Below are 20691 nucleotides of genomic sequence, written 5' to 3'. Positions count from 1 at the left end.
CTTCCGGTTCCTCCACCGGTTCCGGTCCCGCCCTTTCCTTCCGGCTGGCTCTGTTCCGCTGCGGCTGGTCCCTGCGTCTTCTGCCGCTGGTTCCGCTGCAGGTGAGGGGCTGCAGGCCACCCAGACGCGCCGCCGGTGCCAACACCGTATGGCGGAGGGTCGGGCTTGGCTCTCCCTTGGCAGAGCCCGCACGGCGGCTTCAGGTGGCGTGTCGGAGGCCGTGCATGTCCTGTTCTCTGGCCTCGGCCCGGGGATGGCGGGGTCCGCCTTCACCCCAGGCCTCCTGGCCTGTTTCGCGGGCCCTGGTGTCCCGCGTCGTCATCCCCGTCGCCCGTCGAGCCTCGCCCGTTTCTCCCTGGAGTCTGCCGTGACCCTCTTGGTTCGGGGGTCCGTGGCGGTCCTGGGATGCTGCCCCATCCGGTCATCTCGGCTCACGGACCGTCCTGGCCCCAGAGAGGGCAGTTCCTCACCGTCACGGCTTTTTTTTGGCGTTGGGAAGTTCACCCCAGCCCAGCCTCTCGACTTTGTCGCCTCCACCGCTGCTTATCTTTGGTTGTGTGGTCTCTAACTTTTCTTTCTCAGGTTTCCAAGGTGGATAGCAGTCGGGAATGTTAGTTCAGTGTTGAGATAACCCAGTTGCTGAGCGTGGTGTTCTGTCACCGCCCCCCCCCCATTTGTGTTCCCCCGTTCAGCTGACCGGGCGCTGTCATACGTGTTACCGCACATCCTGACCCTGTCCAGTTAGTATTCGCAGCGTCCTTGGGAAGACAGAGGACCAGAAGTACAGTAGAGGAGTTGACTAGGTAAAGTCAACACTGTATGTGTTAGGCCAGAGAGCTCCAACTGGAACAGGTTGGCCCTAAAAGTGCTCTCTCCTGCTTGCTTTTGGGGGTTTGTTTGCCACCCCTCCTCCAGTTGTCTTTCAGTTTAAAAATCTTGAAGGCATGTGAAATGATTCAAGTACGACTGGATGAGAAAGAAGCTTAAATGTGACAACAGAAAAGGTCTTGCACCAATTCCAGAGGCCATGAAACTAGCTTCAGCAACTTTTAAACAGTCCTAAGGACTTAGGTCTCTAAAAACTTTGTGTTGTGTGTGCTTTATTAAAATGCTTGATCTTTTGTAAGGTTTGCCAACTTGGATTCCCACTCTGGCAGAGGTGCCTTGTAAGTTTTGTGTGATGCTTTGTGAAGCACAGAGATTCTGCTGGTTGAGAACTTGGGGAACCTAGAGCAGTGCCTCTCAGGGACTAGCACTCCCTGCAGAAGGTGGGTAGGGCTTGTTTAAAACAGGTTGCACGCGTCTTCTCTGCATCGCTCAGGATGTGTCTGAGTTACTGAGTAAAGGTGGTGCTTTTGAATGGTCCGAGGTCCATACAGGGAAAACCGCTAGTTGAGATGGGGCGTGACCAAGAGCACCTGAATTCCAGACTCTTGACTCTGCCCATCACAGCACACACTGTATTTGTGTTGGTTGCCTTCATAGAGTTTATAAATGATCATTTTTATTTCCGCCTCTGACAGAAAAGTGTTGTTTCAAGTTCTCTTTCAGTTTGACTTGAAAGTCCATTTGACTTTCTAATTGAAGAGCATAATATTTGTTAGTGCCCATTCTGCCCAAAATGAAATGCCTTGTCCTAAATTACTGTGCTTTGGTAAAGCATTCTTTAGAACAGGTTGGAAACATGAGTGAGGAAAGAGTGTCTCATGGGTTTATATTTGTATACATTCTTGGTAGTAAATATTATTGTTGTTCTTTGCTAGCAGTGAGTGTGTTAGAAGATGCTTTGCTGCCAAATTATCTTGCAAACCTGAAACTCAGAATTTGTGCTGTCTCTTGCAGTTGGTTATGACAGTTGCACAAAGAGTGCAGTTGAATGCTTGATCCAAGAAGTGAAAGTATGTGGGAATACTAATATTTTAAGATTAGCAAATCTGTTCCTCTGCGCCTGGCTGGAGGGTGAAGGAGCGAATGGAAGGTGCAGGCCTTGTGGGAAGATTCAACAGCTGGGTCCTCCTTCTGTCTTAGGTCTGTGCTTGGGGCTCTGTATTTGCTGATCTTTTGATGTTCTGGTTCTTGTAGATCCAGTTAGAGAGTTGTATCGGGGAAGAAGAAGTGAGATTTAGGAGACCTATGTCCGTGAGTCGATGACACAGCTTTTCAGAACTCCAGTTTTCTTCATTGTGAAAGAGGGAATACGCTGATCAGGTTAAGTGAGATTGCCTATGTAAAAACTGTCCAATTCATTAAGTGTTAAATAGTGGCTGATTATTAATTGTTTAGCATAGTGCCTGGAACAAAGTAAGTTTTCAGTTTTTACAATACTTACGTAAGTCATGTAGTACCCAGCATTTAAAACATTATGTAATTTAATCCTCCAAAGAACCCTAAAGAATAAGTTGTGGTATCATCTCTGTTTTGCAGATGAGGAAACTTAGACACTATGAGTCAGGCTAACTTCCCAAGATCAAATAGCTTGTGAGTGGGAGAGCTGAGATTAAACCTATGTAGCCTGGCTCTCCAGAACTGTACCATACTATTTCTCAAATGTTGAATGAATTGGAAGGTTGGTCATGAAGGATCTTGCTGTTAGCATATATCTGACCAATTAAAATAGGTGGGACAGGTAACTTAATATCGCTCCTAACAGAATAACAGGAAGAATCTGATCTAATATTAGGAAGTAGCAATAATGCTAGGCCAAGAGCAGAGAGAGTGGACAACTTTTAACTTGTAAGGACAAAAATGTAAAGTAGGGTTTAAATTGCACATGCTTATAAAACATCAAAGTTACAGGCTTGGCTTTTATATTGTCTATTTTAACTTGCTCAGTTTTCTTCCTAGGTATTTTCCCTGAAGGAAAACTGCTTACTCATATGCTTCAAGAATGGCTGTACCTATCATTGTAAAATGGGGTGGACAGGAGTACTCAGTGACTACACTCTCAGAAGACGATACCGTGCTGGACCTCAAACAGTTTCTCAAGACCTTGACAGGGGTGCTGCCAGAACGCCAGAAGTTGCTGGGACTCAAAGTTAAAGGTAATTTTTTTACTACTTCAGATTTTTTGCGTTGATACTTAGGAATTTTCTATTTGCTGTTTCTTGTTGTTTTCTTGCCTTTTCCTTTGGATATTTCTTTGGTGGGGATAGTCCTTAAATTGCTTTAATGGTAAAAGTCAGGGTATTAAAGTTTGCTTCAAAATACTCTTACTATTAGGATTACTTTTGATTCCTTTGACACTGGGTGTTTGTTGTAAACTTTTGCCATGGAAATCCAAGGTGAAACTGTCATTTATTTTCTGAAACTGTCATTATTTACCATTTAGCACAGTGTTTTCATTGGGTTTTGTACACTCTCTAAGTTAACTTGTAATGTATCAAAAATAAAGGTGATATTTAAAAATTATAAGCAGTGTTTATATCCAAATTTTAAAAGGGACTTTTATGGCGTTTGCATTTGTTATGTCTTTGAAGGGTGAGTTTTGAGTAACTGTAAATCTTCAGTTTAGTGTTGGGCATTCAATTCTCAAGGCTTCTTGGAGTGTTTTTTTTCCCCCTTTTATTTTAAACAGGCAAATAAGCTGAATTTTTTTATTTATAAAGGTAGTATTCCAAGAAGGAATGGGAGGAGGGGAAACAATCCATGTATTAGTTGCAATTTCTTAGTGTCATAGATACTGCCAGTTCATCAGCAGGAAAAACAAACAACACAACAAAAGAGAAACCACAATTATGGCATCTGTGTTGAACAGTTTGTTAGGGTTTGTATAATGGAATAGTGAAACCAGCACCTGGACGTTAGTGAGAAAACAGTCATTTGCTTGTATTGTAGGCAAACCTGCAGAAAATGATGTTAAGCTTGGAGCTCTCAAACTGAAACCAAATACTAAAATCATGATGATGGGAACTCGTGAGGAGAGCTTGGTAAATGTTTACTTTTGTTACCATTTGTCCCTTTAAAAATATGATTTATACTACACTGTTGAATCATAGTTCTAATTTTTGTAAAATTTTCAGTCTAGTGGTCAATGAAAAAGAAAAAGCTTGACAGTGAATGTGGCTTTAACTCAGCCAAAAATGAGTACTGGTGGCCTTTTAGTATTTAGTTAGCTCTAAATGTGGTCGTAACTCAAGTGCTTAAATTTAACATGGTAAATCTGTCCATGGGGTCACGTATAATGAGTTAATGTGGAAATTTTCCCAACTGTGTGTGCTTACAAGACACTTGAACTGAAATTGTACCTCACTGAATTTTTGTTATGCATGTATTTTCTGTGTTAAAACTAAGTATGATTTAACAAGAACTTTTTTTCTATCTTGCTCCAGGAAGATGTCTTGGGTCCCCCTCCTGACAATGATGATGTTATCAATGATTTTGATATTGAAGATGAAGTTGTTGAAGTGGAAAATAGGTATGTATGTATCACTTTAGAAGAGGTTAATTGTCCATGAGAAAAGTGAATGTTTCATCTGATTTTATGTTTTTTGCTAGGGAAGAAAATTTGCTAAAAATTTCTCGCAGAGTGAAAGAGTACAAAGTGGAAATTTTGAATCCTCCTAGGGAAGGGAAAAAGCTTTTGGTACTAGATGTTGATTATACATTATTTGGTAAGTCAGATAATAATACATTTCATTTTCTATATGTAATAGCTTTTAAAATTGTATTTGCAGCGCTTAGTAGTACAAAAGTGAATCATTTGTTATAGGACATACAGCAGAAAAAAAGAAGTTACCTATAATTCTGGGACCCAAAGATGAGCACTATTTAATGTTTTGAGATATGTCTTCTATAGTTTGTGTCTGCTTTCTCTTATAATAATGTTATCTTTTTGGTCATTAATTATTTGTTAGAAATTAAGTGTGTGTGTGGCCCAGCTCACAAACACATCATAATTATTCCCTATTGGTTAATGTTTAACTTTTATGAGAAGTATTTAAAAAATATTTTGTTACTTTATTCTTTGCTTTCTGTTTATATAGGGTTAATTCATAAATTTAATAATTCTTGTGTCTAATATTGACATGAAATAATTTACTGCTGTTAGAATCGTTTTAACATTAAAATTTTTGTTTATGTCTTAATATACTTTAGTTTAAAATTTAATTGTTAAGAGATGCTGTCATTGTGGTGAAATATGATATGTACATGATTGGTAACAAACTCAGTCTCTAAATTTCAGAGACTGTAAGAGACAGGAAATTTAGTTCATTCTGTGAAGCCTGAAATGTCATTTTTGTACTTTGAAGCAAAATAGTTGGATTGCAAGTAGACTTCAAGGGTAATAAATTGGAGGCTTTGAAAAGTATCTTTCTATCAGCTGGTACAATTTGGTCTGAAGCAGTTTGCAATTGAATGATAAACATATGATAATATGTTGCATTTCATAATTTCATTGATATTAACTGTTCTCCATGATAATAAATTAATGATCATTTATGATCAATTTCCTTTTAGACCATAGGTCTTGTGCTGAGACTGGGGTAGAATTAATGCGGCCATATCTTCATGAATTCCTCACATCTGCATATGAGGATTATGACATTGTTATTTGGTGTAAGCTATTGTTTGTGTTTTTGTATCTATAGAAGTAAGATGATTTCTTAAAATTATTCTCTTCTATAACAGTGACTTCAAATTTACTGTTTCAGATGAAGCAGTTTTCGTTTTGTCAGCAGATTTCTAAAATGGGGCATGTATGACTTTCTTGCATCACAATATAACATTTTTGGCAGATAACACTGTGAGAGTTAAGTGTTGTCGAGAGTAGGTTCTGGTAGCATAGTAAGAACAGTAGTTTTGTCTCCAGGGTCTCCATTTTGATTAGAGCTGCTTCTTCCTGATTCTTGCAATATGATCCTTTATGATTCAGATTGTGTTTTCTCCTTTCCTCTTGTGGTTTCAAAACACTTGGAGAAAGGTATGATTTTTTTAAAGATTACAGTCATGTAGTCCTCCCGAAATAAAGGTAATGTGAAAAATTAGTATCTAGACTAAGACACTATTGCTCAAATTGTGCTCTATGGTATATTGCAAGAATACACAAATTTGTAAAGAAATACTGATGACTCCAACAGATAAATCTGTTGTATCACCAAGTGCACTATTTAATGTGATTTACCTTTTTTTTAATGGTAGGATTTGGAGAGTGCAGCAGTGCAATGATTTATAGCCACCTCTGAGCAGATGTACATTCAGAGTGGCTTCTTGGAAGTGTCTGAGCAGAGAATTTTCCTGATTGTAAACCATCCCAAATTCCATCAACTAAAGTCTTTGATGAGAAGCCACAGAATTATTGATGACTGTAAATATCCATTGTGCAGTGATGATAGATCTATATAGCCATTAAGATAAAAAATATCACCAAAATAGGTTCTGTTTGTTTTTCATTTAAAAATATAGGGGAAATGAGCTTCCTGGTAACCAGGTGTTTGTTCAGAAACTCTGACCTAAGCCATTTGCGAGAAAAAATACTTGCCCTCTCAATGTTATTAAACAGGTTTAGAAATTTAGAGAAGGAGTGGGCATTTGGCTAGTGGTTTTTACAGCACTTAGATCCCCTGGATCATGTCTAGAGTATCTGCACTGGAGTCCTAACTGTGCTGCTGCTGCTGCTGTGCACTCCAGAAGACGGTTGGGTCCCTGTCAACCAGGTAGGAGACCCAAATTGAGTTCCTAGCTCCTGGCTCTGCCCTAACCATTGGAAACATTTGAAGAGTGAACTGGCTTATGGGAGATCTCTCTCTGTGTCTGTGTTTCAAGTAAACGAAATAAATATAAAGAAAACATTAGACCAACTTTTACAAGCAGATATTTAAAGTAGGTTTTTTTTTTTTCCTTTTAAGATTTATTTTTATTTGAAAGACATATTCACAGAGAAGGAAAGAGAGAGGCAGTCTGCTGATCTACATCCCAAGCAGTCACAGTGATGGAGCTGGACTGGGCTGAAGCCAGGAGCCAGAAGCTTCCTGGTCTCCCATGTGGGCGTAGGAAGTCAAGGATGCAGGCCATCATCCTCCATACTCACAAGCACAAGAGCAGGGAGCTGGAGTGGAGTGGAGCACCTGGCACTCGAACTGGCCCCCTATGGGGTGCTGGTGGCTCAGGAGAAGGCTTAGCTGACTACACTGTGGTGCCAGCCCTTAAAGTTGTTTATTTTTATAAATTAGGATATTTTGTGGTAGTATGCTTAAACAGACATGTCAGTTTGGTACTAAATAGATTAATTTTATTTCTGCTGCTGTTCTATGTTAACAATAGGCAAGTTATCTGATCTTAGTTTACTCAACTGACAAAAGAAGGTAACAATCTGTTTTACAGCCATTGTTTTAACAATAAAAATATTAGTGACTAGCATCATGTATGGCATAGTAATTCAAAACTTTATTAGCTGTACATATTTTTCTATTTTGTATGGGAATTACAGACACAAAATAGGTACTGAATTAGAAAAAAACCTGTATTTTCCTATGTTCGGACTGTTTTCATTATAGATATAGCAATATATACAATTTGGCAGGTGAAGTGATTATTTTCATGGATGTGTGCTGAAGATTTTTATTTCTACAAGTAACTCATTTGTCTATCAAATGTACATGCACACTGTAAATAATTGAGTTATTTTTCTCAAACACTTGCTTGGGAATACATAAGTAATGTAATAATTTGTGACAAGAAAAGGCACATAAAAATGAGGACAGAATTGTAGCTTTCGTGGCCCCCAAAATGGCTGAAATCTGACACTGAGCAGTTTTTTAACACCTTGCACTTCGTACCTGTTTCAGATTTGTTATGAGTAGTTAGACTACATGAGCTTGAATTTGCTGAGCTTGAAATATGTAAATTTTCAGTAAGCCTATGTAAATTTTTTAGTATGAACTTTTAAAAAATACATTATATGTGTGTATGTGTGTATACATGCATATATATACACATACATATATATACACACAAACATACATATGTTTACAGATATATCCATGCATTATACACACATACATATATATTTACACGTAAACGTATACATATATTTACATACAAACATACATATGTTTACAGATATATCCATGCATTTGATTTTATTTATTTGAAAGACATGGAAACAGACACAGAAAGATCTTCCATCTGCTGAATTATTCCCCAAATGCCTGCAACAGCTGGTCCCAGATCAGGTCAAAGCCAGGAGCCTCAAATTCAGTCTAGATCTCATACATGGGGTCAGAGACCTAAGTACTTGGACAATCACCTGCTGACTTCCAAGATGCAAAGTAACAGGAAGCCAGAATCCAAATAGAACTGGGACTGAAACTCTGGCACCGCTATGCAGGATGTTGGTGTCCTAAACAGTGCCTTAATTTCTGTGCTAAATATCCATCTTGAAGTTTAAAACCAACATTTGCTAGATTCAGAATTCTCTTGAGTGTTGACTTATTTGTGTTCACGGATAAAAATTTTATTGTCTTGAAGTTTCACTTTTCATATTTTAAAGAAAATTAGTATAACTGTGTTAGGCCACTGTTGTTAGACATTTAAACTTTGTCTTTGTAAAAAAATTTTTTACAATGAAATTCAAACTTTCCCATATGTATTGTGGTGTTCTTCATATTGTAGCTGCAACAAATATGAAGTGGATTGAAGCTAAAATGAAAGTAAGTATCAGAAAACGTCATTTAAAAATCTTTTCAAATTACATTTGCCTTGGTGTGGGACTGAAGCAACTTTATTTTTGATGCAAAATTTCACAATGGAAGGCAATAGGGAAATAAAATGTCAGAATGTAGAGTGGAAGTGCTTCTAAAGACTATTTAGTGATAGATTGTACTGAGTACCTACTTTTTTTCTTTCAGCAAAATAGAATAGCTAAGCTCTGTTCCCATTTCTCCCTGTTTTACCATAATGCTGTCTTCTCCCATTTTTACTCCCTGTGTAACTCAAGAGATGCTACTATTCTAAAGTGGTGACTTAGGAAGTAATCTCCTTTGAGTTTATTTTCCTGTGACTACCACTTTTTGGCTTAACTAAGTTTTACTGTTTTTTAGCAAGATAAGGCAGCCATTGGGACAGAAAGTTTCTACTATGGGAAATTGATGCTAGATTGAATGCCTGGACTACTTAACTTTATTACATTTTAACCTGATTTTTTTCTTTTTTTTTTTTTAATAGGAGCTAGGAGTGAGCACAAATGCAAATTATAAGATTACCTTCATGTTGGACAGTGCTGCTATGATAACAGTGCATACTCCCAGGCGAGGATTAATAGATGTAAGAAATAATGTTTTTCTATTTAGAAATGTATTCATGTTCTAGTTTACATTTTGTGGGAGAGTTACGGCTCAAGCCTTTTGAAAGCACACAATCCAGTAGGAATGGGAGAGGACTCAGAATACAGTGAAAGGTAAGGAAAGATAGTATTAAAATAATCAGATTCACAGAAGAGTGGTTTATGTACACAAACACTGGTTCAATATTACATCTATACATTTGGGTGGAAAAGTAGACCTGCTAACCTGTAAAGTAAAGTAATATGTTTAAAAAGTTAAAAAAAATTTTTTTAAAGATTTGTTTATTTTTATTGGAAAGTCAGACATACAGACAAGAGGAGAGACAGAGAAGATCTTCCGTCCGATGCTTCACTCCCCAAGTGAGCGCAACGGCTGGTGCTGTGCTGATCTGGAGCCAGGAACCAGAAACCTCCTCCAGGTTTCCCACACGGATACAGGGTCCCAAGGCTTTGGGCCGCACTAAACTGCTTTCCCAGGCCACAAGCAGGGAGCTGGATGGGAAGTGAAGCAGCTGGGATTAGAACCGGCGCCCATATGGGATCCCGGCGTGTTCAAAGCAAGGACTTTAGCTGCCTAGGCCATGTCGCTGGGCCCAAAAAGTTTGAATGTTAAAAAGGTATTTGGGAAATGTCAAGCACAGCAGTGTTTGTACTAGTGAAAACTTAAAAGAGTAAAAATAATCTTCAGTATCTAGTAATAGTCAATTGGATTTATGAATTGTTAATGCACGTGATAGAATGCAGTTATTTGTTACAGTGGACAGATTTTAGAATGTTCCTGACATTAAAGAGAAAAGTATTTTAGAGAGCAGTATTTGCAAACAATTAGAGACAAGTTTATAGCCATTATTTGGATCAGGATTTTCTTAACTAAAAGATCTATAAACTGTGTAAAGTTGCTGCTGTTTATTATTTAAAAAAAAAAAAAGCCCAGAGATAAATATATCAGAATTTCTAGTTTTCATCCTTGGTGCTGACCAGGTTACAGATGATTTAAAAATTTCCTTTGTGTTTTTCTGTCTTTTCTAATTTCCCTGTCAGTATGCTGTGATACTTGAGAATGGGGTGGTCCATGTTGATGAGAACAGAAAACTGAGCATAACTCCTAAGCTAGGCCTCTACGAGAATGTAGCCTTTCTGACTTGGAGTCATATACACTTTCCTCTAATCATATTCTTCAAAAATCGGATCCATCATATCAGTGTGTAATTGTACTTAGGAGGTGTGGTTCAGGAGTACAGTAGAAGTGAAAAAAAATTCAAGAAAATTTAGTAGAATTAGGGCCCGGTGGCGTGGCCTAGTGGCTAAAGTTCTCGCCTTGAATGCCCCGGGATCCCATATGGGCGCCGTTTCTAATTCCAGCTGCTCCACTTCCCATCCAGCTCCCTGCTTGTGGCCTAGAAAAGCAGTCGAGGACGGCCCAAAGCCTTGGGACCCTGCACCCGCGTGGGAGACCTGGGGGAAGAGGTTCCTGGTTCACCGGCCTTTGCGGCTCACTTGGGGAGTGAATCATCGGATGGAAGATCTTCCTCTCTGTCTCTCCTCCTATCTATATATCTCACTTTGTAATAAAAATAAATAAATATTAAAAAAAAGAAGAAAATTTAGTAGAATTAGAAATATGCCAGTACAATGTTTATAGTAGATAGAAAAATTCTTTTCTGATACTAAATTATAGGACAAGAAATGTTGATTGCTAGCCTTTGCAGTTGTTACTGTCATAGCTCATGGCACTACAAATGATATTTCATCCACCATGAAAAATAGTTTCCTCTAAAAAAAATTTTGAATGTGTCAAACATTCACACAACTCAAACATAAAAGAGTATGTATTGCCAAATTGTTTTCTCATCTGACTCCTCTGGCCATCCTCCTAACAGGTATTTCTTGTAAGGTCTTACTGAAACTTTATGTAAATACAAATAGATAGAACTAAGTATGGATTATTCTTCTGAAATCTTTATAATTCAGAAATAACAGCAATGATTTACAAAATGTGGTATTTCTGAAGTTAAGCAATTGAATGCCCTAGAAATGTTGTACCTGGTGCTTTCATGATAGCTCAACAGGCTAATCCTCTGCCTGCTAGCCCCTGCATCCTATATGGATGCTGGTTCATGTCCCAGTTGCTCCACCTCCCATCTAGCTCCCTGCTTATGGTTGTTGGCAGCAGAGGATGGCTCTGTACCACATGGGAGACGAGGAAGAAGCTCCTTAAGTTCCCAGCTTTTTTTTTTTAAAGATTTATTTTTATTATTTTTTTTTATTGGAAAGGTGGATATACAGAGAGGAGAGACAGAGAGGAAGATCTTCCACCCGATGATTCACTCCCCAAGTGAGCGCAACGGCCGATGCTATGATGCTATGCCGATCCAAAGCCAGGAGCCTCTTCCGGGTCTCCCACGCGGGTGCAGGGTCCCAAAGCTTTGGGCTGTCCTCGACTGCTTTCCCGGGCCACAGGCAGGGAGCTGCGGGGATAGAACCGGTGCCCATCTGGGATCCCGGGCGTGCAAGGTGAGGACCTTAACCACTGTGCCACCGCGCCGGGCCCCAGTTCCCAGCTTTGAATCAGCTCCGAACATTGGTTATTTGGGAAGTGAACAAGCAGAGTGAAGATCATTCTCTCTGTCTTTCCTTCTCTCACTAAATCTGCATTGCAAGTAAAAACAATTAAATCTTTAAAACAAAAGAAAAGGAGGGGAGGGACAGTGAACCAGTGCATCAAAAATCTTTGTCTTCTCTCTGTAAATTTGCCTTTCCAATAAAAAAAAAATAGATGAACCTTTTCTTCTTTTTTTTTTTTTTTGATTTATCTGGTTCACTCCTTCAGTGGCTACAACGGCCAGAGCTGAACCTATCTGAAGGCAGGAGCCAGCAACTTCCTCTGGGTTTTCTGTGTGGGTGCAGGGTCTCAAGAACTTGGGCCATCCTCCACTGCTTTCTCAGGCCATAGCAAGGAGCTGGATGGGAAGTGGAACTGCCAGGACATCAACCAGTGCCCGTATGGGATCTGGGAGCTTGAAAGGGGAGGATTCGCTAATTGAGTCATTTGGCCAGGCCCAAAATGAATAAATCTTGAAAAAGAAAAAAGAAACATTGCAGCTATATCTGAATTAAGAAGAAAACTAATCTTTTCTATATAAAATTTTAAATTAATTAAAAAGATCTAAGTACATTTTTTTCTCACTAATGTGTCTACTTTTTAAAGATTTGTTTTATTTTTTTATTTTTTATTTTTGACTGCTTGAGAGAAATTTTAAGTTACTTTAGAATCTTTTAAAATTAAACAATCTTCCCATGATCCAGAATCTACTAGTTAAATGGATTTAGTTCATTTAGATATAAATAGACCTTTACGAATTTTGAACACCACAAGTATAACATGTTTTATAAGTATATTGTTATTCAAACAAGGGTTTGAAAAGGGAAAAAGAAAAAAATAGTGTTAAATTTGACAGCTCCTACAAGCCAGCTATCATTGTAACAAGGAAAGCATTTTTGCATAGCTCTGCAGGTCATATTGCTGTGCCTCTGCTCTCAGTTACTGGTGAATTTGGAGTGATATTTAAAATTTTTTCTAAGGTAAAGCCTCTTGGTGTTATATGGGGAAAATTTTCGGAGTTTTACAGCAAGAAAAACACCATTATGTTTGATGACATAGGACGGAATTTTCTGATGAACCCTCAGAACGGACTGAAGGTAAGACAGAATTGTCCTTGCTGTATGTTCATTGTGCTCTGGCTATGTGATAGAACTTTAAATACTGTTGCATTTTGTCTGGTTTTGGAAGTGTGATCATGTGCTGTGCAACAACATTCCTGCCAATAAAATAGCAGTTTGTAATAGTGGTCCCAATAGATTATAATGGAGCTGGCAATTTCCTATTGCCTAGCAATTTTTTGTATATTATCTTTTAAATGTCACATGACTTTCCTATAATCTTATGGTTGCAGACAAGAAAAGTTTTTAAGTATTTAGAAAAAAATCGTATGGAACAATTTTTGTTTGGCATTAATATCCTTGGTTAGCCAAGTCATCCAGATATTTTATTTTTCATTATTTCTAAAGCTTGAGCTTACTTTACAGTATACTGACTTCTAGCATCAAAAGTGAAATCAAATATTTCAAGAGGGTTTAAATCTTGGAATTTCTGATGTTTTGGCTTGCTGAAGAGTTTGCAGTAAATTTCATTTCTAAAATTCATTTATAGGTTTTTGAAAATTTTTATATAGCAAATGTGGATTTTAGGATTTCAAAATTCTAGAGGTAGAAGGGACTGCAATCATCTTGGCTGAATCCGTTAGGAACCGAATGAGAAAGTTCATGATTTGCCCAAGATTGTATATGTAATTAGGTTAATGTCAGTGATGATCTGAGCCTGCAGTCACATGCAACCTAGTGTAAATATGATGGTGATACACATTTCAGATAGCAGGAGAAATTTCTGATTTAAACATTTCTGGTTTCTCTGTTTGCTTAGGAGTTGGCATATTATGAACATGGAAGAGATAGCTGTATGCTACCTTACTAATGTGAATGGAATCTTATTTGATATTTAAATCCTGGAGTGAAGAAATTTTCTTTCTTAGGAGCTTTATTGCCAATATAGGTTCTTGGTAGTTAGAAAAACTATATGTTTTATCTATGCAATGAAATCATAATATAAGAGAACTTAGTTAATTTAGGGAATCTCAAATTCCTAAAACTGTTTGCTTGCTATGAGACAATAAGATGATCATCATATGTTGACCTCCCTGCTAGAGATTACTTTGGAAAAAAATGCTATAGGAAATGATTATGGTGGACCAAGTGAAGTCAGTTAGGTGAATAAAAGATTTTTTGCCCTTAGTTTATTAACTTACAAAAATACCTATTTAAAGCAATTGAGTTTTGTTTAGTAGTGTTTAAGACTGGCGAGTTTCATTTAGTAGTACTTAAAACTGATAGAAAATAAAACCTAGCAGGGATTTGTGTTGAAAATCTTATCAGCCACTGACCCTGTATTTTCTCTCAGTTTTAACCCCTTCTTGCTGTTTAAACTTGGCACTTTGGCACATTGTGTATTATTAGCTTAAAAGTTAGTATGTTGTGCTTGGCGCCATAGCATAGTGGTTAAGGTCCTCGCAGGTTCTGTTCCTGGTGGCCCTGCTTCCCATCCAGCTCCCTGCCTGTGGCCTGGGTAAACAGTTGAGGACGGCCCAAAGCCTTGCGACCCTGCACCTATGTGGGAGACCAGGAGGAGCTCCTGGCTCCTGGCTTCAGGTTGGTTCAGCTTTGGCTATTGTGGCTCCTTGGGGTGTGAATCAGTGAAAGGAAGATCTTTCTCTCTGTCTCTCCCCCTCTCTCTATATCCGCCTTTCCAATAAAAATAAATCTTTTTTTTAAAAAAGCTAGTATGTTGTGTTTACATTCTTGAGTTGAGTGAAGGAATACTTTAACATCACCACAGGGTTCAGTGTTGTGCAGGAACTCCTTTCCCTGCATGGTGATATCATTTCCTCTGATGCTGCGTTCACTGTTCACTCGGTCCGTTTCAGTGTCTTCTTGCCCTCCCCCCACTCTGATGCTGCCTAAGTACAAGTGCTGGCTCGTAGGCAGAGTATGACAGCTCTCACTGCTGCCTTAGAGGCCGCATTGACGCCCCACTCACTGTTGTGGAGATGTCTGCTACCATGCTGGCCTCATGAGAGTAGAACATTTGGAATATTCTGTTTCAAGCTGGTAATTCCAGTCACCTACATGGGGGCAGGGGCGCAGGGACTGGTGCCATTGTTTGCCACTTTCCCAGGCTGTAAACAGGGAGCTGGATTGGAAGTGGGATGCTGATACACAAATTCACACCCTTATGGGATGCCAGTGCTGCAGGTGGAAGCTTAGCTTGTTATACCACCACCTAGCTTGTTATACACCAGTCCCTGAAGTTATTCTTTCTAAATGAATGCTTTTTATCACCATGTATCAATCTTAAAAATTTGGAAAGTATGGTTATTCTTTTTAGAAAACACTTATATAAAAGATTGAGTTACAGAAAGGGAGCAACAGAGGCAGAGTAAAAGAGAAATCTTGCATCTGCTGGTTCATTTCCCAAATGGCTGCCGTGGCCAGAGCTGAGGCACACAGAAGTCAGGAGCCAAGAGCTTCTCTAGGTCTCCCGCATGAGTGCAGGAGCCCAAGCACCTGGGTCATTCTCTGCTGCACTCCTAGGCACATTAGCAGGGGGTGGATCAGCAGAGACTTGGACCAGTGCCCATAGCAAATACTAGCACTGCAGGCTCTGGGTTAGCATACTGTGCCACAGTGCTGGCCCCCAGACCTTTTTAAATACAAATATATAATGACAGCTACATGAAAGTTTCATTTGAAGGTAAAATCATTAGTGTTACAGTTTGTCTCACTTTGTGGTTAAAAATAGCTCGTATTTGGATTAGCTTTTTGTGAATGAAATAACATGAATAAAATTAATTAAGACCAGCCAGAATGTCTAAGAAATATTTGCAGTATAAACAGACATTTGCATAGCCATATTGGGGTTCTAATTAAAGAGGTGGTAAGAGAATAGAAGAAGCTTTTATTTTGTACTATAAATGTTAGGAGTTTTTATTTATTAAACTTAGTCTAATATAAAAAATAATTTTTAGTATTGATACCCCTAGTGATATTTTAGCCTCATTAATCATAGTATTATTATAGATTGGTATGGATTTTTATTAATTTTCCTTATCTCAGTGTGAAATTGTGTTTGTTTTTGAACAGATAAGGCCTTTTATGAAAGCACACCTAAATCGAGATAAAGACAAAGAACTTTTAAAATTAACTCAGTACCTAAAGGAAATAGCAAAATTAGATGACTTCCTGGAGCTGAATCACAAATATTGGGAAAGGTAAGTGCTGATGCTTCTTCATTTTCTCTTTTGCCTTAGCAAATGAAAATGGGAGGGTGCCCTGGTGTAAGTATATAACTCAGTTTTTATTTAACCTGGACTAACTCTGAAAAGATTTTCTAATATAGTGAGGAGCCTCCTTAAAGTGTCATAGCCTGTAAGTGGTTCATAGGCTGCACGTTGTTAGCTCTGTAATGCTTCGTAGTAAAGAGGACTTCAGAGATGTGTGCCTGTGTGTGAAACTACCTGCAGGTTTAAGTAGGCTGTTCATTTGTGAATCACATGAGAATGGGATCACTGTTGTCAACATGTCAAGATTAAATACATGAAAAAATTTCTTGAATAGTGTTATGAATTACAGGTAACTTTATCCCACTGAAAAAATACTTAGGTTATTCCTTTCTGAAGATAACTATACACAAGTACCGTGTGTGTATTGGCTTCCAGTCTTTTCTAACCATAGATGTTTGCACAAATTTAAATATAAATCATGTATAAACATCAGTGTTTTGAGACAGAAGAAAACTTCTAGAAAGCAGAAGGGATTATTATGTACCATAAACAATTTTTTTGTTTTTTGGTAAAAGTGGGATCTTTAACACAGCAAATTATTTGTGTAATACTTGGGCTTTACAGTTTTCACTTTGGACCTTCTAGATCAGTTTGACACAGAGGTTTTACTAATGGATACCCTAATCTTTTTAGGAAGATAAAACAGCATTTGTTTAAATCCCCATCTTCAAATTGCAGATGACGTGTTGCTGAGTCATGGTGATAATGAATGCTTAGCACATTGCACAAAGTGAGCAAGTCACACCATCATAACTCAGCCGAGTCTCCTGATCTTAAGAACCCTTTCTACACCTCCGTCCTGCCAAGTTTAATGTATCTTTAAAAATGTGAGAAATAGAGATCAAAACTTCTGATTTAGTGGTAGATAACCTATTTAAACAATATGAAGAAGTTTAGTTTGTAAGTCAACAGCTTTTGCAGTTTTATGCTCTTGATCAGAATCATTTGTCATCTTTGGCCCAAAATCTTTATGTCAGGAGAGTGAGATCTTTGCCTCTTGAGTTGTATTTAGAGTAATGTATTTATGTCTGAGCATACTTAGAAATAACAATGTTAAATCTTTTCAACTTTCACATTTAGAAGAGAGGTAGAGTGGTGGTGAATGATACTATTCTTTGAAGTGTTGTTTTGAACTTGAACTCTGCCACTTTCTAGCTGTGTGAATTTGGAGAAATTGTTTAACCTCTTTGTGCCCATGAAATATGGGTGCTCACTGACAGACTCCTTAGAGCTGTTGTGAAGGTTCAGTGAATAATACTTAGAACAGCACTCAACACAGAAATAGTCAGCAGGTGTTAGCAATTAATAAAACTTTCTCTTCATCTTAGAAAGTTTGTCATTAACCATAAACTCTTCTTGGGGAGAGAGATTGTCATGAATTCAGCAAAAGACAGTTTTGACATCTTTATTTTGTTTCTTGCAGGTATCTCTCAAAGAAGCAAGGACAGTAGTTAGATGTTATGCTGGCAGTAATTGAAGATACCTGAGATCCATAAACTTTTTGCTTTTCTGCTAGAAATCATTATGATAGTGCTGGGCACTGAAGCAGAGACCAGATTGCTTATACATGGTCTTCCAGTTTTTTTGTAAATTTAATTTTATATTTTTTGAAGATCATAGAAATATGCTAAAAAAAAAAAATGCCTTTTCCCCCATGTGAATATCCTTATTCTTGAAAAAGATTTTCTCCAGCACTGATTGCTCTCTCTTTTTTTATTCCCCATAAAGAAAAGTGAAGAAAAATGTATGATCAGTGATGGTCATTTGGTGATTTTGGGAACAGTTTTGCATTTTTGTGTCATTTTAATATTGTCTAACTCTTAACACCAAACCCATCTTGAAACTAATGCTTTTTCCTTTTTAAAACCAAAACAAAAAGAGATTTTGGATAAAGAGTGTAGTTTGTTATGCTTAAAATAACCAAGAATTTTTTATTCTTTTGTCATAGACCAAAGTTCTGTAATCCAGCAGTTGCATCTCTAAAATCTGATGCCTCACTGTATATGTGTCTGTGTTCTTAAAGTAAAACTGGAAAGCATCAGTGTGTGGTACAGCTCTGTTCTGGTATGAGAAGTGGAAAACCTAAGGCTGAAGAATAAAACCAAGGCACATGAATATATTGCCTCTTTGGTAACTAAGTACAAAGCACTTCTGCCTAAAACCATTGCCATAAAAGCAATTAAAGGCAATACGTTTTATATCACTACTTCAACCCTAGAAAGCATGAACAAAAAGATTTGATCTGTTCCAGTTATATTTGTCTCAGTGTTAATACTATTTCAGTGACAATATCTAGCCATATTACTAAAGATATATATTATTTGCAATGCTTAAGGCTGCACATATATAATGTGACCGCTGTTTTGTGTTAACAGTATTGGCTTTATACAGTTCTTGTATTTGAAAGGAGTCGATCCTTTTAAATAAACATGGTGTATATTGTTCTTTGGGGACTATTTCAGTGGTGTAAATAATAAATATGTTTTCTTAAAACCTTGGTTTTCTGTTTTATATTACCCAAGATTTTCTGTCTCTGTTGAATTGTGAAACAAATATTTTCATTCAAAGACCTTAATAACATTAAATGTGTATGATATTGAGTGCATATAGAATTGGATTTAACAGCTTATTAGGTGTAAAATTAATTGTGGAAAGGTGCTGTATTTTCAGAAATGTATATTTTATGGCAGATTAGAAACATGTATTTATTTATTTATTGAAAGCCAAAGAGAGGCAGAGACCTCCCATCTACCGATTGAAGTGGCTAAAATAGTTTGCCTTGAGTTTAGCCGAGCTGAAGGCAGAAACAGGGAACTGCGTCTAGGTCCTCCCATGTGAGTGACAGGGACCCAACTATTTGAGTCATCACCTTTTGCTTCCTAGGGTGCACATCATGAAGAAGCAGAAATTGTGAGCAGAGCTGTGACTCAGACCCCGACATTTGGATTCAGATACAGGAGGTCTGGTACAGGACGTGAGCATCCTGAGGAGGGCTGTGACTACCTGGCCATGTCCTACTGTAAAAACTTCTTCCAAAGGAGGCATGGAGTGGCTCTAGAGAGAGGGCTTATTTTTGAGAAAGCTGAGCACTCCAAAATAAATTATTAGCATTGGTCAAGAAAAAACAGACAATTTATTAATCAGTATAAGCTAAAACACAAGAATTACCAAGCCTCAGGAAGCAAAGTAGGATTTTTAAAAATATCTTTCACCATTAGGTGGTGCCCAAAGCACAGTCTGTTATTTAGCATGTGTAATTAAACCACACTGAGAGAACATGCTCTCCTTGGTTTATTGAGATCTCACGTGCTGTGTGTGTTACTGTTACAGATAAGAGAGTTTCTGGTTGTCTTCTGCAGCTTGTGGCTTATTGAACAGAGGTTTAGTTCAGATGAGTGTTGTACTGAAGCCACAAGTTATTTTTTATTGTTAAATTTTTTCATCGTGCTCCAAATATTAAAAAGCTAGTAACTAATAAGGTTTATGAGTTTTTCTAGTTTAAAAAGTACAGATGATCCTGAAATCTGACTGAAGGATGGTTTGAGATCTACTAGCCACGCTGGTCCTTGTTACAGAAATTGAGTTAATATCACCTGTATCAGTTGCTCAGTAGGCAAAGAGTAAATAGATTGTTATAGTATACAATGTATTCTTCAGTTATGGAAAGTAAAATAGTCTTTTGAGCAGTGGGAAACATAGTTGTTCAGGGATGTGAACTGGGAAAGAAGTATAAAAATTTCTTATATCTTAGGTTTTTACAGTACCACTGAATGGTAATAAAATTTAATAAACAGGATTTTTTTTTCTTATCCCAAGTAATAAACAGAGCTCTTGTCTCAAGGGATAAGTTGTTATGGTTTCCAGTGAAGTATTTATACATCAAAAAATAATCTTATTAGCTAGAATAGCAGCTTGAGAGATATTTCTAAAGATTAAGTGCTTAGTTGTTTATTTTGAAATTGCTTTGGGGGAGGTATCTTGGTTGTTATGGGTATACCGAGTATTTAAAACGTGAGAAGTCCATGGAGGTTTGGTTTATAAATTTATCAAAGACTTGTTCAAAGTTTATACATTATTCTCTGGAACAAATGGGTAACCTGTTTCTAATTAGAGATAGGAATCAATTACTTAATATCAGTGAAGGCCCATATAGAATGTGAATTTTTTTTCAAGATTTATTTATTTTTATTTGACAGGCAAATTTTTACAAAGAGAGGAGAGATGAAGAGATCTTCCATCCTGTGATTCAGGATGGCCACAGTTGCCTGAGCTGAGCTGATCTGAACCTGGGGACTAGGAGCTCCTTCCAGGCTTCCCACATATAGTGCAGGGGCCCAAGCACTTGGGCCGTTCTCTGCTGCTTTCCTAGGCTGTAAGCAGAGAGCTGGATCAGGAATAAAACAGCCAAGAGAAGAATTGGTGCTTAGGTTGGCGTGATGGTGCAGTTGGTTAATCCTC

At 37.9% G+C, this 20691-nt stretch overlaps 1 protein-coding gene across 2 annotated transcripts; it reads left to right on the top strand.

The window, feature by feature from the left end:
* Positions 1-37: 37 nt before the first annotated feature.
* On the top strand, positions 38-18726 carry UBLCP1 (ubiquitin like domain containing CTD phosphatase 1). Of its 2 annotated transcripts, none has more exons than XM_040986830.1 (11): positions 38-101; positions 2845-3041; positions 3835-3926; positions 4329-4414; positions 4495-4610; positions 5458-5556; positions 8611-8648; positions 9163-9261; positions 12863-12979; positions 16034-16161; positions 17657-18726. In XM_040986830.1, exons 2-11 carry the CDS (start codon positions 2888-2890, stop codon positions 17682-17684), a joined length of 957 nt encoding a protein of 318 aa, XP_040842764.1. In that variant the 5' UTR covers positions 38-101; positions 2845-2887; the 3' UTR covers positions 17685-18726. The 2 variants fall into 2 exon arrangements, with proteins under 2 accessions (XP_040842764.1, XP_040842841.1); XM_040986907.1 differs by having other exon boundaries at positions 53-101; positions 2860-3041.
* The last annotated feature ends 1965 nt before the right edge of the window (positions 18727-20691 follow it).

Source organism: Ochotona curzoniae, unplaced genomic scaffold (assembly GCF_017591425.1).
Source record: "Ochotona curzoniae isolate NIBS_2020 unplaced genomic scaffold, NIBS_Ocur_1.0 contig_1, whole genome shotgun sequence".
Classification (NCBI taxonomy): Eukaryota; Metazoa; Chordata; class Mammalia; order Lagomorpha; family Ochotonidae; genus Ochotona; species Ochotona curzoniae.
The sequence above is the reverse complement of the archived record's forward strand: the minus strand, read 5'-3'. Positions and strand labels throughout refer to the sequence as shown.

Bases quoted from the DNA above. Each gene is read 5' to 3' on its own strand.
- UBLCP1 (XM_040986830.1), top strand. From the start codon at position 2,888: ATGGCTGTACCTATCATTGTAAAATGGGGTGGACAGGAGTACTCAGTG. The intron at 4,415-4,494 runs GTATGTATGTAT...GTTTTTTGCTAG, and splicing joins GTTGTTGAAGTGGAAAATAG to GGAAGAAAATTTGCTAAAAA. The intron at 5,557-8,610 runs GTAAGCTATTGT...TTCATATTGTAG, and splicing joins TTATGACATTGTTATTTGGT to CTGCAACAAATATGAAGTGG.